General features: G+C 40.1%; 1 protein-coding gene across 1 annotated transcript in view; it reads left to right on the top strand.

Moving 5' to 3' along the window:
- The window catches only part of DNMBP (dynamin binding protein), a 109,915-nt gene that overhangs the window by 27,473 nt on the left and 65,334 nt on the right, over positions 1-17,108 (top strand). The window contains exons 2-4 of the mRNA XM_055424892.2: positions 6,434-6,587; positions 8,071-8,193; positions 14,970-17,033. Of these exons, the coding sequence (XP_055280867.2) occupies positions 6,443-6,587; positions 8,071-8,193; positions 14,970-17,033 (2,332 nt within the window). The 5' untranslated portion in view covers positions 6,434-6,442. The remainder of the gene's footprint in view (positions 1-6,433; positions 6,588-8,070; positions 8,194-14,969; positions 17,034-17,108) is intronic.

Raw genomic sequence — 17,108 nt, 5'->3', positions numbered from 1 at the left:
GGCATTCACCAGCAAGAGAAGAAACGCTGTCATGGCAAACTTTCTGATGTCCCAGACATTATGCCATCCAGGCATTTATTTCCTCTGCTTTCTCTTAGGTCCATCTGCATTCTGATTTCCAATGTATTAATAGTTCTTTTTTGCTTCCATCTGAAGTTGGTGAAACAGTTTATGTGTAAACTGGTTATGATTAAGTTTCAAAATATTTTTTGGCCATACTACACAGCAGGCAGGATCTTAGTTCCCCAACCAGAGATTGAACCCAGTCCACGACAGTGAAAGCTCCTAGTCCTAACTACTGGACCACCAGGGAATCCCAGTCCTGGCTTCTAAAATGGCCCAGACAGAAACAGTAATTGTTGCTTTTCATAGTGTGTACAGAGAGGACAGATGAAATTCATGCTATTCCACATAAAACAGAGGACATAAAGCCCTCCTTTCTGGTCTCACCCACGAATCCTGTAGTTTAGCCAGGCTCTGACTGCAGCACTCTTCCAGGGTGTGTATTCCTTAGCGATTACGCACTCCTTCCAATAGGGTAGGAGGTCAGTCAGTAAAAGTATTTATTGAGCCAGACCCTCCTCTGCTTCTGAGTCATTTTCTGGTAGAGCAGGAAGGTTCTTAGGGAGAAGCTTTAACCCTTTCAGCTCACGAAGGTTACTCCTCCATGGAACAGGGTAGCTGTCTAAGTCACCCTCTGGGGCTTATGCTAATTCTCTCCTTGATATTTTAGATAATGAGGTATATATTTAGTCTGATAGATGAAATTTGAGAAAAGATAGTCGTAGGAAAAGGAAAATCATATCTACCTTGGCTCAACCTTGAGTTGTTTTAATATTATATAGATGGTTAAGGATTTTGCAAAATATTGTTTGTTTTAGGGAAAAGAAATATTTTTGACACCACCCTTATGTGGAAATCTGACATCTGGCAACTTCAGCTGTGTGGAAGACAGCCAGAAACTAAGAAAGGGGCCTCAGAGTACAGAAAAAATAACTGTTGAAGGACTCTAGCACTACCACATGTACTTTACCATTGCAGAAGAGCCTGTTAGCCTCTTATTTGGAGCATGTTCACTTTTTATTTATCTAGAAACTTTTAATAATTTTGGTGTTGTGTGTGTGTGGTTCCCTGCCACTCCCAGCAGATTGTAAACAACGATCTAGAAAGAGGTAGAAAAGTTGACAGAGGAGATAAACTGATGGCAGAGCAAAGGCTGGCATTAAAAGAGAAAAGCCTAAAACTATATAGCACTGGTACTATGTGTTACAGAAGAGTACAGTAAGAAACGGTCTTAATAATGAGCTTATTATTAGTTAGTGTTTAGTGTCTTTTCTGTTGATGGCAAGGATGTATGTTATGTGCCTAGGTTTTAAACATGGTCAAAGTTAACCATGTTTGACATGTTGAAATAGTAAATTATGTAGTGTTTATATACTTGAAATTATCACATTCTCTGATGATGCTATATTGTTGACAGATTTAGTCTTGTAGATGATTATGGAAATGATGTTTAATAATAACTTTTAACATTTATTGAACACCTACTGTATTCCTCCTGTCCTAGGTGCTTTCATACTATTAGCATACTGGTTATGGGTTTGAAGACAGGCAGATCTGCATTCCTGTTCCATGTCTGACTTATTATGTGACCCTGGACAGATTACATCGCCTCTCTGAGCTTGCAGAATGGGAACCAACTATATACAGCAGGGTTGTTGTGAAGACCCAAGGAGGGAAGTCATAGTGCTACAGATAGAAGTGCTAATTAAATAGTAGGCTTTGTTGTTGTTCAGTTGCTAAGTCATGTCTGACTCTTTGGGACCCCATGGACTGCAGCCCACCAGCCTTCTCTGTCCTCCACTATCTCCTGGAGTTTGCTCAAACTCATGTCCATTGAGTCAGTGATGCCATCCAATCATCTCAGCCTCTGTCATCCCCTTTTCCTCCTGCCCTCAATCTTTCCCAGCATCAGGTTCTTTGCCAATGAGTCAGCTCTTCTCATCAGGTGGCCAAAGTATTGGAGTGTCAACTTCAGTCCTTCCAATGAATAAATAGCGTCGATTTCATTTAGGAATGACTGGTTTGATCTCCTTTCAGTCCAAGGTACTCTGAAGAGTCTTCCCCAGCACCACAGTTCAAAAGCATCAATTCTTTGGTGCTCAGCCTTCTTTATGGTCCCACTGTCACATCTGTACATGACTACTGGAAAAACCATATTTTTGACAGTGTTATGAACCTCCATCCATAGCTCTTCAGGCACTCTGTCTACCAGATCTAATCCCTTAAATCTATTCGTCACCTTGTTAGCCATTAGTATAATTACTTTTATCATTATCATCACCCTCTTGATGGTAATTATGAAAGTATGGTTATCTCCATTTTTTTTAAAAAAGTAATATATCCAAGGTGAGAAAGCTAATATATAGTGGAGCTGGGATTCAAACCTTGATCTCTCTGACACCAGGAGTCCAGTAGCTTGCATTCACATTACGCTGCCTCCTCAGTGTATGATTTTTAATTGTGAGTGTTAGTCACTCAGTCATGTCTGACTCTTTGCAACCCCATGAACTGTAGCCCGCCAGGCTCCTCTGTCCATGGGATTTCCCAGACAGAATACTGGAATGGGTTGCCATTTCCTACTCCAGGGGATCTTACCAACCCAGGGATCGAACCTGGGTCTCCTGCATTGCAGGCAGATCCTTTACCATCTGAGCCACTAGGGAAGATTTGTATATGTTTTAATACTTAAAGAAAATATGTGGTGGGAGAGGATGTGGGGAATGTTACTAGCTACTTCTCTTTTCCGTTGTATACCCAAGTCATCTCATTATAGGAAAAAAGTTTCTGTAACACAAAGATAAGCTCTTTTTGCTCAGTAGTTCGAGTGAAATATGTAACATTTGTTTTGCATGAGTCATTAAAATCTTATAGGTACTTTGCATTAATAGACTAAACAATTTATTCTGTGCCTAAATGTTTGTCCACATCATTCTTAGACTGTAAACTTAATGAAGCTATAACTATTCTTTTTTGTATTTAGGCACTTGGTGCTTTTTGATGTTGGTTATAGTTATATGCAGGGGCTTCTCAGGTGGTGCTGGTGGTAAAGAACCTGCCTGCCAGTGTCGGAGACATTAGAGATGTAGGTTCGATCCCTGGGTTGGGAATATCCCCTGGAGGAGGGCATGGCAGCCCACTCCAATATTCTTGCCTGGGGAATCCCATGGACAGAGGAGCCTGGCAGGCTACTGTCCATGGGGTCGAAAAGAATCACACTGAAGTGATTTAGCGTGGTTATATGTGATATGAAAGTTAGAATCCTCGTCTCTGCCAGCACCAAATGAATACTTGAGGCAAATAAAGAACAGTAGGCTTGGGGCCTGGACACTCTGGAGATCTTCTGTTGCTTCTTGTAAAAGACCTGGGAGAAGAGTAAAGTAATCCTGAGGGTTTCCAGTATACATAGGCCCTCCTTTTTATTGCCTCCCTTTCTGTTGCTCGAAGTGAAGTGTTAGTTGCTCAGTCATGTCTGACTGTCTGTGACCCAATGGACTATAGCCTGCCAGGCTCCTCTGTCCATGGGATTCTCCAGGCAAGAATACTGGAGTGGGTAGTCATTCGCTTCTCCAGGGGATCTTCCTGACCCAGGGATGGCACCCAGGTCTCGTGCATTGCAGGCGGATTCTTTCCCAGCTGAACCACCAGGTGAGCATGCACTTAGGCTCCTTTGACAGAAAATAACAGACACATTGTCTTGTAACAGCACAGATACCGTAGCAGATAGTATGCAAGTTTGGACTGCAGGCTTCTTTGAACAGAAAACACGTTGTTGATGTGGTGTAGTGTTCTCAGTCTTGTCTGGAGGTGCCATCTACATAGTCTTTTCTTGTTCTTTTTATGGATTTTTATTTTTCAATGCATTTTAAATCTGCGCTACTGTTGCTGTTATTCAGGTCGAATTACTTTTTCTTTTTTTTAAATAGAAGTAAGTAGGGACCAGAATGCCCTCAGTCCAAATCCTGGCCCTGCTGCTATAAACTCTGTGATCTTGAACAAATTAAGTTTTATAACTTTCTGAGCCTCAGTACCCCCATCTTTAAGGTAGTTGTGGAGGGAGACTACACAAAACTAAAAAGCTTTTGTACAGCAAAGGAAATTATCAACAAAATAAAATACCACCTACTGAATGGGAGAAGATATTTGCAAATGATATAACCAACTCAATATCAGATAAACACCCCAGTTAAAAAAATGAACAAAGGATCTAGACGTTTTTCCAAAGAAGGTGTCCAGATGGGCAACAGGCACATGAAGAGATGCTCAACACCACTGGTCATCAGGGAATACAAATTAAAACTGCAGTGAGTTGTCACTTCACACTTACCATATTACCAAATAACACGTGTTGGCAAGGATGTAATTTGGAGAAAAGGAAACCCTTATGCACTGTTGGTGGGAATATAAACTGGTATAGCCACTATGGAAAACAGTATGGAGGTTCCTCAAAAAATTAAAAACAGGGTTACCATGTGATCCAGCAATTCCAGCCCTGGGTATTTATCTGACAAAAGCTAATTCAGAAAGAGAGATGAGCCCTTATGTTCATTGCAGCATTATTTACAAAAGCTGTAAACTTAGGAAGCAGACTTAGTGCCTGTTAGTAGATAAATGGATGAAGAAGATATGGTTATATTATATATCTCTCTGTATGTGTGTGTGTGTATATACATGTATATATGTGTGTGTATATAATGGAATATTACTAATTCATAGCGAAGAATGGAATCTTGCCATTTTTGATAACGTGAATGGATCTAGAGGACATTATGCTAAATGAAATGTCAGAGAAAGACAAATACTGTATGATTTCACTTATATGTGAAATCTAAAAAACAAGTGAACAAACATAAAATAGAAACAAAGTATAGACACAAAGAACAAACAGGTAGTTGCCAGAGGGGAGGTGGGCGGGAGAAGGAAGGAAATAGATGAGAGAGTTTAAGAAGTAACTTCCAGTTGGTAAAATAAATGATTCACAAGTATGAAATGTATAGTGTGGGGAATACAGTTAATAACTCCTATCTTTGTATGATGACATATCATGACTAGATTTATCATGGTGATCATTTTGAAATGTATAGAACTATTGAATCACCAAGTTGTGTAACAGGAACTGAAATGGTGTTATAGGTCAACTGTACTTCGGATATAAACAAACTCAGAAAAAGAGATCAGATTTTGTGGTCACCATAGATTGGGCAGAAGTGGCTGGGGGAATTGGATGAAGGCAGTCAAAATGTATAAACTCCCAGCAGAAGACTCAGGTTCAATCCTTGGGTTGAGAAGATCCCCTGGGAGGAGGGCATGGGCCACTCCAGTATTCTTGCCTGGAGAATCCCATGGACAAAGGAGCCTGGCAGGCTACAGTTCATGGGGTCACAAAAAGTCAGACATGACTGAGTGACTTTCTGTCACTTCACTGTAAGATAAGTACTAGGGATGTAACGTACAGTATGATCAGTACAGTTAATACTGTGTATGTTATGTATGAAAGTTATTAGGAGTGTACATCCTAAGAGCCCTCATCAGAAGGAAAATACATGTTTAAAATGTAATTTTTAAATACATTTCTTTAATTTTGTATCTGTATGAAATGATGAATGTTCACTAAACTTACTGCAGTAATCACTTCATGATTAAACTTATGCAGTATATACTCTGTTAGTTGCTCAGTCATGTCCAACTCTATGCAATCCCACGGACTAGAGCCCACTAGGCTTCTCTTTGTCCATGGAATTGCTGGAGTGGGTTGCCATTGCCTTCTCCAGGGGATCTTCCAAAGCCAGGGATTGAATCCAGGGTCTCCTGCATTGCAGTCAAGCAGACTCTTTACCGTCTAAACCACCAGAGAAGCAAAAACTTGTGCATAGGTGTACATCAATTATATTAATAAAACTTGAAAAAATAAAATATATGTGGAAATACAAAGAGAAGAAATAAATAAACAAAAAAGATATAGTTTAATTAGATGAAATGCCATATTTCAATTCCCTACCTTTTAAATAGCATATTTTAAAAGTACCCTCTTGCCTTGTACTTTAAAAACGTTAATTTCCTTATTGCCTTCCTCAGGTATATTGGAAAGTCTGCATTTCCACATTGTGTGTTTTCTGTTACTCATAGCTATAGGTCATTTTTTTTTTTTTATTCCAGAATGACTTTGAAAATCAAATGAAAATGTATGAGGAAATTATTGTTTCTAAAGAAATAAATGAGATAGCATTCTGATTTTTTAAAAGTACAAACTTCTTATTTACTTTGACTTCATTATAAGTACCTTTATATCTTAATGATAATTCTCAAGGTATAGGTCTATACTGCAGTGTCTTAAATAATTCTATTTTTCCATTTCTTTTACCTTTCTTTCCAGGTTTAAAAGATGGAGGCCGGCTCAGTGGTTCGAGCCATCTTTGACTTCTGCCCTAGCGTGTCAGAAGAACTGCCACTCTTTGTGGGAGATATTATTGAGGTATTGGCAGTGGTGGATGAATTTTGGCTTCTAGGAAAGAAAGAGGATGTGACAGGTAAGAGGCTTATGATTCTTCACATTCAAAATAGGCCACAGGCCCTCCCTTCTTTCCATATTAAAAATTAAGGTTTAATGGCAAGCCCAGTAAATAAACTCCAGATCCTTTTGTGTTTTCTTTATGTATTTGCTGTGGTTTCTGCCAGCGAGGAGAGAACGTCTGATATCATTGCATCTCTCCTTACAGGCTCCTTTAAAAGGTTGACATGGTTAGGTACCAGCTGCCCTCCTAAATCCCTGGGTGACCTGAATTTATTAAAGTTGCCCTGTACCCTAGACGCACTTACCTCCCACTTTGCATGTGCCTGGTTTCCTTTTTTCTGTTCTTGAAAACATATATAGCACCAGTTTCTTTCATGAGTTCAGGAGGAGGCTAGAAGTTCTTCTCCCACAATATGCATCTGTGTTAAATCCAGTCTTAACTTGCGTATATTTATGTACATCTGGCTTGGAGTATATCTTACAGCCCTGAGAACAGACTCTGTAGATACTTAACCCATGTTTGGGAGGTAATAGATTATTTCCCAGTAGATGTGATACCTCAGCTAGGATAAATATGGTGTGTCAGAGTTAGCAAGTCAAAGAGGATAGGCAGAGAGGATTGCTTATTCAGGGGCCCTGGAACAAGAGGAAAAGAGCATGGAGGAAGTGCGAAAAGTTCAGTCTGGCGTGAAGTGTGAATGGTTGAGGTGGGGGAGATGAACAGAGACTACATCATGGAGGACAGCGCATGCTGTGGAAAGCGGTTATGGAAATGGGCTGCTGTAAACATGCTTCAAGCACAGTTAGACTTGTATTTTACCAAGCTCTGTGCTTCAAATTGAAGAGTGATAGGAAAGGGCAAAGCCAAAAGCAGGGAGGCAAGATGGGAAGTTGTTGCAGTAATCGAGGTGAGAAGTAGCCATGGCTTGGACTGAGGTAATGAGTCTTGAGACAGTGGACAGATGCAAGAGATATATAGAAGGTGGAATCAGCTAAACTTTCTGATGCTTTCCAACTGACAGGCTTGTCTGTCTACTATTACCTATTAAAACCCTGCCCATCTTCAGACTCAACTGTAGTTTTTTTTTCATAAAATTTTTCATTTTCTTCCTGACCCATTTTCTGCCTTCTCTGAACTTCCATAGCAATTTGTATACCTATGAATTGACAGTGGATTTCAGACTGAATTATTGCTTATGTCTGAACTAGATTTTAAGATCTTTCAGGGCCAAGATTATCTTACTCTTTTTCCCCTCTGCAGTGTGCCTTTGATAGAGTGACACCCATTGAATGTTTATTGGATTGAATTGCACTCTCTGTGTTCTGCAGGCACCTAATATTGTGTGTTGCACATTTTCTACAGTAGGTTTTCCAGCTGTGAGTACTCAGTGAGTTTTTAATTTGGGGTCTATAAATGAGCTCAGAAAGAAGTTTTTTGTCCTGGTACACAAATAGAAAAAAGGAATTTTAATACTGGAAATGTTTGCTTTTATTTTCAGGACAGTTCCCCAGCAGTTTTGTAGAAGTTGTTACCATTCCCAGTCTAAAAGAGGGCGAGAGACTGTATGTCTGTATCTGTGAATTCACATCCCTAGAACTGAACAGTCTTCCTCTCCATCGAGGTAAGTTGATCACCCCAGAGTAGTCTGTTTAAAATAATACTGGTGGGGTCAGTCCATTTTGACAACTAGATCTTTTTTGAATTTTTATAAGTAATTAACCTCTAGAGAGTCTTCAATAATACCAAGTTAGAGCTGACAATAATAAATCCTTATCTTTGAGTAGCATTTTATAATTTCTACAGTATTTTTTTCTCACAATGTAGTCTCATTTCATTCTCTGTATCTTGTGTAGTCAAGTCTTAGGTAATAAGACTTATTTATTAATGTACAATAATAGAGCAGAAATTGTGGTATGCAAATTAAGGCAGAGATGCGAAACATTCCCATTACTACCCAACTATTAGGTAATGTTATTAAAGTTCTCATCAGAACAAGTTTAAAAGGAAGTGGTCTTAAACAGATGGTCATAGTCATGTCTCAGTGATATTTCAGGTATTTCTCGTGTCACGTACTCTGATAGACTTATGAATGTCTAAAGAGTGACTAAACCATTTCAGCACATGTACGTCCGTCCATATATTTCTGCATAAGCACGGAAACCAGTAGTGTTCCATGAACTGAAGCTTATGATCAGTGCAGTTTTGTGACTCACAGCAGTCATCAGAATTGTATGATTTATTGGATATAATGTTAGTTACTCTTTTGAGTATGGCACTAAAGGGATAGACTTAATTTCCTTTTCTTTTTTGAGCCATACCTCATGGCATGCGGGATCTTAGTTCCCTACCAGGGATCAAACCCATGTCCCCTGCAGTGGAAACACAGTCTCTTCACCACTGGACCACCAGGGAAGTCCTGGAATGGGCTTAATTTCTTAAACCATGTACACATATGAGAGAGAGTGCACACAGAGGTGGGGAGAGAGACCAAGCAAACTCCCTAACCTTTATTCAGTGGGAAGAAAGGAAAAGTGGACTTTGATCTTAAGCCTCAGGATCAATTGTCAGAGTTTCTTGTCTTCACTTTACATTGAGCCCTACCTCTGTTCTGAATACATTTTTGCTAATCAGTGTTGTGAAGACAGAAATAAAGGAAGATGTTATAGCAGGGAATCTTGTCTGTTCATACTCACAGTTCTTCCATTGGAGGGTTGAGTTGACATCAGTCAGACAAGTCAGAAGGTGTGGAGAACGGCCCAGAGCCCAGTGGCTAACAACATTGATACGACTTTGTTGTCTGTTATTCTGTGTATAACAGTATACTATACGGGAATATACAGTATGTCTACAGTACTTAAGGAATTTGAGAATGCGGCTTCTGGAATTAGTTTACTTCATATTATATCTTGTGTAGTCTTTCCCGATGGCTTAGTTAGTAAAGAATCCACAAGTAGTACATGAGACATAGAATATGTGGATTCGATCCCTGGGTCAGGAAGATCCCCTGGAGAAGGAAATGGCAGCCCACCCCAGCATTCTTGCCTGAAAAATCCCATGGACAGAGGAGCCTGGTGGGCTACAAACCATAGCGTCTCAAAGAGTTGGACATGACTGAGAGACTAAGCACAAAGTTGTCTTAGGTACTAAACAGAGAGATTTTCTGCTGAATGCTTCCCTTGAGAAGACTGGACTAATGTGTTGTGAACCTGCTTTCAAGTTAAAATCCACCTCAGGATTCCCAGGGCCACCAAAGAGATTCTCAGGAAGACCTTGGTGTGGACCTTTTGGCCACAAGTCACCTCTCCGAAGACTGACTCAGGGTCAGGCTGGATCCTGGAGCCTGTAATTCTTATCTTAACTAGCTTTTAACAAGTTAAGCCTGAGGAGCTCCTCTTTCCGTGGGATTCTCCAGGCAAGAATACTGGAGTGGGTTGCCATGCCCTTCTCCAGGGAATCTTCCCTGCACAGGGATCAAACCCGAGTCTCTTAAATCTCCTGCACTGGGAGGTGGGTTCTTTACCGCTAGCACCACCTGGGAAGCCCCTTAAAGACTTAAGCAGAGCTCACAAGGAAAGAATGCTGAGCAGGGGATGCATAGGGAAAGAGATATATTATTAATTATTAATGGTTTTAGCTTGTTCTTTTCTGTGATACTCTGCTATCTGCCAGTTAGCATGCTGACTAATCAGCTGTTTCCTTCTATGCTTTTCATATCTTTTAGTTCTGTATGTCTTCTGATTAGGACATATAGCCTTTGAAGATGAGGAAGTTAGGTATATGTATACAATTTTTATTTTTCTGGGAAGTTTAGCATGAGACACAGAAGTGATTTTAGTTCCTTTGATTTTCTATTGTTTTATACTACATATGGTTTATGAAGATCCGTGTCTCTGCTCGTGAGTGTGTACATTCCTTTATCTCTAGTACTGTGAATCCAGTTCCCTGTTGTTTCTTTACCTTCCTTTGATTCATCAGTGTAGCAGTGAAGCGTCTCCTCTTCTGTGATTTAATGTATGTCGAGAGGGATTTGGAAGCCTTTAAGAGCATGTGGGATAATGTTTGAGATCTGTTTTGTTTTACCATGCTGCCTTCAGTTGTTATTTACTTACCTTTCAAAAGTATCACTGAAGTAAGAGAAAAAGTGTATCTATTTTAACTATAAAATTATATTATGTATATATATGTATAATTAATAAATATATATAGTTAGAGCCGGCAGTATAGTTTAGGAGGTAAGAATTCTGATTTTAAATCCAGCTTCACAACTCAGTAGCTATTGACTTTGGTTTAATTACTTATGTTCTCTTGGCCTCAGTGTCCTTATCTACAAATGATAATGCCTACCTCAGGGTAGTCGTGAGGACTAAATGAGGTTATACATTAAAGCATCTGGCACAGGGTAAGCACTCAGTAAAAATTAGCTATTTTATTGTTCTCATCCTGGAGCTCATGAATGTGCTTCAGGGGGCCTCGTTTCTTGATAACTATGTAAAGTTTTGTGTGTATCTATGTTTTCCAGGGAGATTATATTTGGAATGAAAACCATTAGTGGTTCTTCCAGCAGGTGTCACCCTTTCTCCTTTCCCTGAAGCTTCCCATTTGTTTTGGTCTGTTTCCTACAGTTTGAGTTATATTTAAATTCAGAAACAAGTTTGTCTCTTAGAGCAATGCAAGTGCTATCCTAAAAAATACAGAGAGGGGAAGAGAGAGAGACAACAAAAAACAAAATGAAAGTATGGCAAAGAAAAGACAGTGAAAGAGGAGAGAAAAAAAAGTGAGAGTGATGAAATATTTAATTGCTTTATACAATACTGAATACTTATTCCTTGCTTACAACCCCATGCTTCTAGACTACCCCCAAAAGACCGATAAAAATTAAATTGATAAATGTATTTATAAATATATAAATGATAATTATTAGCTAAAGCACTTGTGTCATAAATTTCTGGTGTCATGTGCGTGAGATACCAGGATTAAGGTTCTGATATGGCTCATGTGGAAGCCTAGGTAAAGTGTGGTCGGTCTGCATAGAGCACAGAGTCCCTGGGCACTAGGATTCAGTGAGAACCTAACACCTGCAGAGCCAGACTCTAGGACTTTCTTATCATGTTATTCTTAATGCATTTCTTTTTCAAATATAAAATAAAAATTAAACCAGAAGAAACAAGCACTGTGGTGACTGGGATTAATTGTGCATAAATAAAAGGCTCAGGCTGACCCTGAGAGTCACCCCACTTCCTATTTTTCTATTCTCAAAATCTGGCCACTGTATTCCAGGAGTTCCTCATATTGTTGTTTTTGAAGTTTAGAAATGACCACCAAGTTACCTCCATTCCTAAAGAATCAGAATGCAAAAAACTCAATAACAGGACTATATAAAAATAAAAGTATTCAACAAAATTATCTCTGAAGTGCTTTTCAGGGACTAAATTGTGACTTAAAAAAAAATTCACCTTTATTATATAGAAATAATCAACAGAATGACAGTCTGAAGATAATAAAGCCTATCAAAACAGTCACTCAACAGAAAATAGGGAAACAAATCCTATTGTAAGGATTTCATAGAGGTCTGGCATTACAAGAAAATATTCTGATTCTGCAGCTTTAAAAAAGCTAGTTCATTTCAAAGCCATTAGAGTGGGAGTTATGGCACACTTTTATTCTTGTTCACTAAAAGGCTTGTTGTGTCTGAACAGTAGCCATGTCTCCAGTGAGTTTCTTCTGTGGTCCTGTTGGAATGGGGAAAAGTCACTTGTAATTCTTAGGCCCCTAAGCTCTGACCAATGGGATATCGAATCCGAAATTAAAGGGAAAATAGAAATACAGGACCAAGACCCTATTTTTCAGGAACATCTAAGCAAATCAGTGTGAAATCAGTGAGAATGATTTAGTGCCTACCACTAAATGCAAAAATCTTACATTAGGAGCTGTATAGTCTATAAATATACAAATGGCAAAATTGTTGATATAAGTGATAAATTCTTTAGTAGACTACAGATGACCAAGATGTGTGTAGACCTCTAAAGTTTATTAGAGAAATATGCTGAGGTTTCGGATGGAGAGACTTGTCTGGGAGACAGTGAAAGTCCCCTTGTGTGGAACTGGGTTCTCAGAGGTGAGATAATATTGAATAGCTGGGGATGGGGCAGGGGGAGGTTGCATCTGCATGTGAATGCCAGGTTGCATTGACGTGAAAACATAAGAACAGCCTTTTGGTAGCTTGGGCTTCCCTGGTAGCTCAGCTGGTAAAGAATCTGCCCGCAATGCAGGGTTTGATCCCTGGGTTGGGAAGATCCCCTGGAGAAGGGAAAGGTTTACCCACTCCAGTATTCTGGCCTGGAGAATTCCATGAACTGTATTGTCCATGGGGTTGCAAAGAGTTAGACACGACTGAGTGACTTTCACGAACACTTTCTTTTGGTAGCTTAGTAACTAAACCTCTTTGGAGAACATTCAGAGCAAGCTTACTTTCTTTTAATATATTTCAGGTAGTAAGAATAGGATTATTATAGAAGAAGCCTTGGTTAATAGGAAGAAGCCTTCATGTCCCATAGTAAACATTTGAGCAGGGGAAGGGTATGATAAAATTGGTACGTTTATAGTCTTAGTTTGGTAGATTAGAAGACACAGTGTCTGGGGAAAGTTTTAAAAGAATGAGATGATGAGAGTTGGACTAGATGGTAGCAACGAGCAAGTGATGAATGAAATAAATGTTTTGAGAGAAGAAATTATAGAACAAAAGGAAGTTGGCAGCATGGAGCTAGTTTTGGAGGGAAGATATATTTACTGGAAAATTGAAGAATCTTCACTAATAATGAAGACATTGAATGCTTGCTCTGTGAAAGGCATTATACCAGATTCTTGAAACAAAAAAGAGGCATGGTACCTGCCAGTATTGCATCTAATTCACTTGGTAAGAAGATAGTCAGACTTAATTTTTATAAAAAAGAGCATATAAATTGATACCCTAAACGATAATCCAGTGTTCAAATAGGCTTGACTATAAAAGGCCTCATGATTTTGCCAGATGCTTTGCTCTCCTGGTCTTATTTTACCTGGGCCAGTTGTGTTCCTTAATCACCTCTACTCATGAAAGGGAAATTGATTTAGAGGTTAAGAAAGTTATAAAATCGATAATCTACAAAATGAATAGTTCCTAATTAGAAAATTAAAAGTTTGCTGCAAAACTATAGAGGAATTTGTTAACTGGGGTGAATCATAATAGGTTGAATTTTAGTTTCGTTTTTTTTTTTTTTTCCCAGAAACAAGCACTGTGCCTTGTCTTTTTCACTCCTTACCGTCTTCAGCAGTAAGACAGATGCTAACTGTTTAGTGTATATTTTGTGACAATAGCTTGAAACAACAATATTGAAATTACTGATTATTTTCAAAAACAAAGTCCTGATTACTTGAACACTCTTTTAAGATTTCATTATGATGTATTTTCAGGATAAGGATTGTTCAGGAGGGACATTGAAGATTTCTTTCTTTGCTAATTTTTGATATTGAATATAACTTAGTGTGAAAAAGTAGATCAACTATTCAAAGGCTTCTAGTGGAAATGAATATGTTCTCCATCATTTATAAATAAATCCAGTTGTACAAACTTGTTGATAGTAGCATTTCTCAACCTTTTTGATCCTAGGATTCATTTACATTCTTAGAATTTTTGAGAACCTAAAGTGTACTTGCTTCTGTGAGTCTATTAATATTTACATTAGCTATTAAAGCTGAGAATTTTTTTTAAATTATCTATTTATTTTTAAATGCATATTAACATTAATAACATGAATAACATTTTATGAAAAATAACTGGTTTCCTAAAAAAAAAATTTAGTGAGGATAGTAACATTTGTTTACATTTTTTGCAGATGTCTTTAATATTTGGTTTAGTAGAAGAAATCTAGGGAATTTCCTGGTGGTCCAGTAGGTAGGACTCTTGTGCTTTCGCTGCTGAGGGTGCAAGTTCAATCCCTGGTCAAGGAACTAAGATCCTACAAGCCATGCCATGCACTCAACAGTTTGTTTTTTTTTTTTAATTTAAAAATAGAAGATATCTAGATTATTTTATTTGAATCAGTATTCAGTTTGCCACATTACATTGTTTTTGATGAAGTGAAAAAAAAAATAATAGTTTTGACCTCACAGACCCTCTGAAAGATTCTTAGGGATCCACCCCCAGGGTTTTGAGGAACACATTTTAGAAACCACAGGTTCACAGGAATGTTCACTCTATTGTCACTAAATTGTCAAAAGGTATTTATGCCCTGAAAACTCTAGATTTACATTCCCTTGAATTTGGTAGGTGTTTAAGATGAATTGCACTATTACTTATACCACTATCTTCCTGGGGTGATAATGGAAGTCATTATCTCTGCTTCTCTTCTCTTTCTTTAGGTGACCTAGTGATTCTCGATGGCACTCTTACTGGTGGCTGGCTGCAGGGCCGAAACTGCTGGGGTGCCCGGGGCTTCTTCCCATCCTCCTGTGTTAGGGAGCTCTGCCTCTCCTCACAGAGTCGGCAGTGGCACTCACAGAGTGCTCTTCTCCAGATTCCCGAATATTCCATGGGACAAGCCCGGGCGCTGATGGGGCTTTCTGCCCAGCTGGATGAGGAGCTGGACTTCAGAGAAGGGGATGTGATTACCATTATTGGAATTCCTGAGCCAGGCTGGTTTGAAGGGGAACTAGAGGGTCGAAGAGGCATTTTTCCAGAAGGTTTTGTAGAGCTTTTGGGGCCCCTGAGGACTGTGGATGAATCGGTCAGTTCTGGAAATTGTGATGACTGCATTAGTAACGGTGAGGTAGATACCAGTACAGGAGAAGAGAAAGAGCCAGATGAGGATGGTGAGCAGCCGGGCACCTACGGAATTGCCCTCTACAGATTCCAGGCCCTGGAGCCAAATGAGCTGGATTTTGAAGTAGGTGATAAAATCCGAATCCTGGGCACCCTGGAAGACGGCTGGCTTGAAGGGTCACTGAAGGGCAGGACAGGCATCTTTCCTTACCGGTTTGTAAAGTTATGTCCTCAAACAAGGGTGGAGGAAACCATGGATCTGCCACAGGAGAGCGACCTCACCAACATTCCTGACACATCTTTGGATTGTTCGGATCTGCCACAGGAGAGCGACCTCACCAACATTCCTGACACATCTTTGGATTGTTCTGAGAACTCCTTAGAAGCAGAAGGAAAAAGACATGAATTTCATGAGTATAAAGCAGAGAAGTCCAACTGTGTTATTTCTGAAACATCCACTTCTACCCTGGAGCACCTGACTTCTGAGTATGAAGAAAATAACCAGTCTCACTGGGACACGGACCCCTCAGGAGGGCCCCTGAGAATCCCAAGTGTGGGGCATGAGCAGCTTCTTGTAAAATGCTCTTCCGCGAAGGATCCTTCAGAGGTCGTCAATGGTGTTGTGTCCCAACCTCCAGTACCTTTTCATCCTGAATTGCAGAGAAACCAGTATTATTCTATGAGAGGAGGAAGCCACCCAAGCCCAGATCAGTATTCTGACTCTCTTCCTCTAGAAGCAAGGACTCGAGACTACTCCAGCCTACCTCCCAGAAGAACTTCGTACTCCCAGTCGAAAACCCTGCAGAAGTCAGGGCCACTTCTTCATAGCACCTCTTCCCTCACTGCCTCCAGGGCAGTCCGACCCAGCCAGTTGAGCTCTCAGCTGCACGGCCTGGCCAGATGTGTGAAAAAGCACTGCACACCCAAAGAAAGTGCTTCCAGCTTTTGCTCCACCCCAGACAGATCAGAGATGAAGCCTGGTCTGCAAGACAAGGCACCTGCCCTGGAAGCCATGACACAGTCACAAGGAGAAGGCAACATGGACCTGGATTCAAAGTTGACACAACAACTGATAGAGTTTGAGAAGAGTTTGTCAGGGCCCTTCCAAGAACCAGATAAAATTTTGCGCCACTTTTCAATCATGGACTTTAACTCCGAAAAGGATATTTTCCGAGGTTCCTCGAAGCTAATGACTCAGCAGGAGTTGCCTGAAAGGAGAAAAGCTCTAAGGCCCCCACCACCCCGTCCCTGTACTCCAGCATCCACTCCTCCCCCTGTGCCGGGAGACCAGAACCTGAGACTGGATCCACCCTTGGCAATGAGACCCTCTCGCCCAGCTCCCCTGCCTCCCTCAGCCCAGCAGAGAACAAGTGCGGTACCCCCCAGTCTCTTAACCTGCAACCGTCCTGACTGGGAGAGCCTAGAAAAGGAGGCCCCTGACAACGTTGACAAGACTTTGGACCAAACTTCCCCGTGTCCCTTGGTCTTGGTGAGGATTCAGGAGATGGAACAGGACTTGGATATGTGCCGCAGGGCTCAGGAAGAGCTCAACTTACTGCTGGAGGAGAAGCAAGAGGAATCACTGAGGGCAGAGACCCTTCAGAATCTTGAGTTCTACGAGAATAACATTGAGAGTTTGAACATGGAACTCCAGCAACTTAGAGGTAAGTGATTAGCAGATAGTATATACTTGTTTCTTGATACCGTCAAGTCCAAAAAACAGCCTCCCCAAGTTTTTA

This window comes from Moschus berezovskii, chromosome 12 (assembly GCF_049115385.1).
Source record: "Moschus berezovskii isolate FMDL1 chromosome 12, NW_MosBer_1.0, whole genome shotgun sequence".
In the NCBI taxonomy this organism is placed as follows: Eukaryota; Metazoa; Chordata; class Mammalia; order Artiodactyla; family Moschidae; genus Moschus; species Moschus berezovskii.
This window is presented reverse-complemented; position numbering and strand designations above follow the sequence as displayed.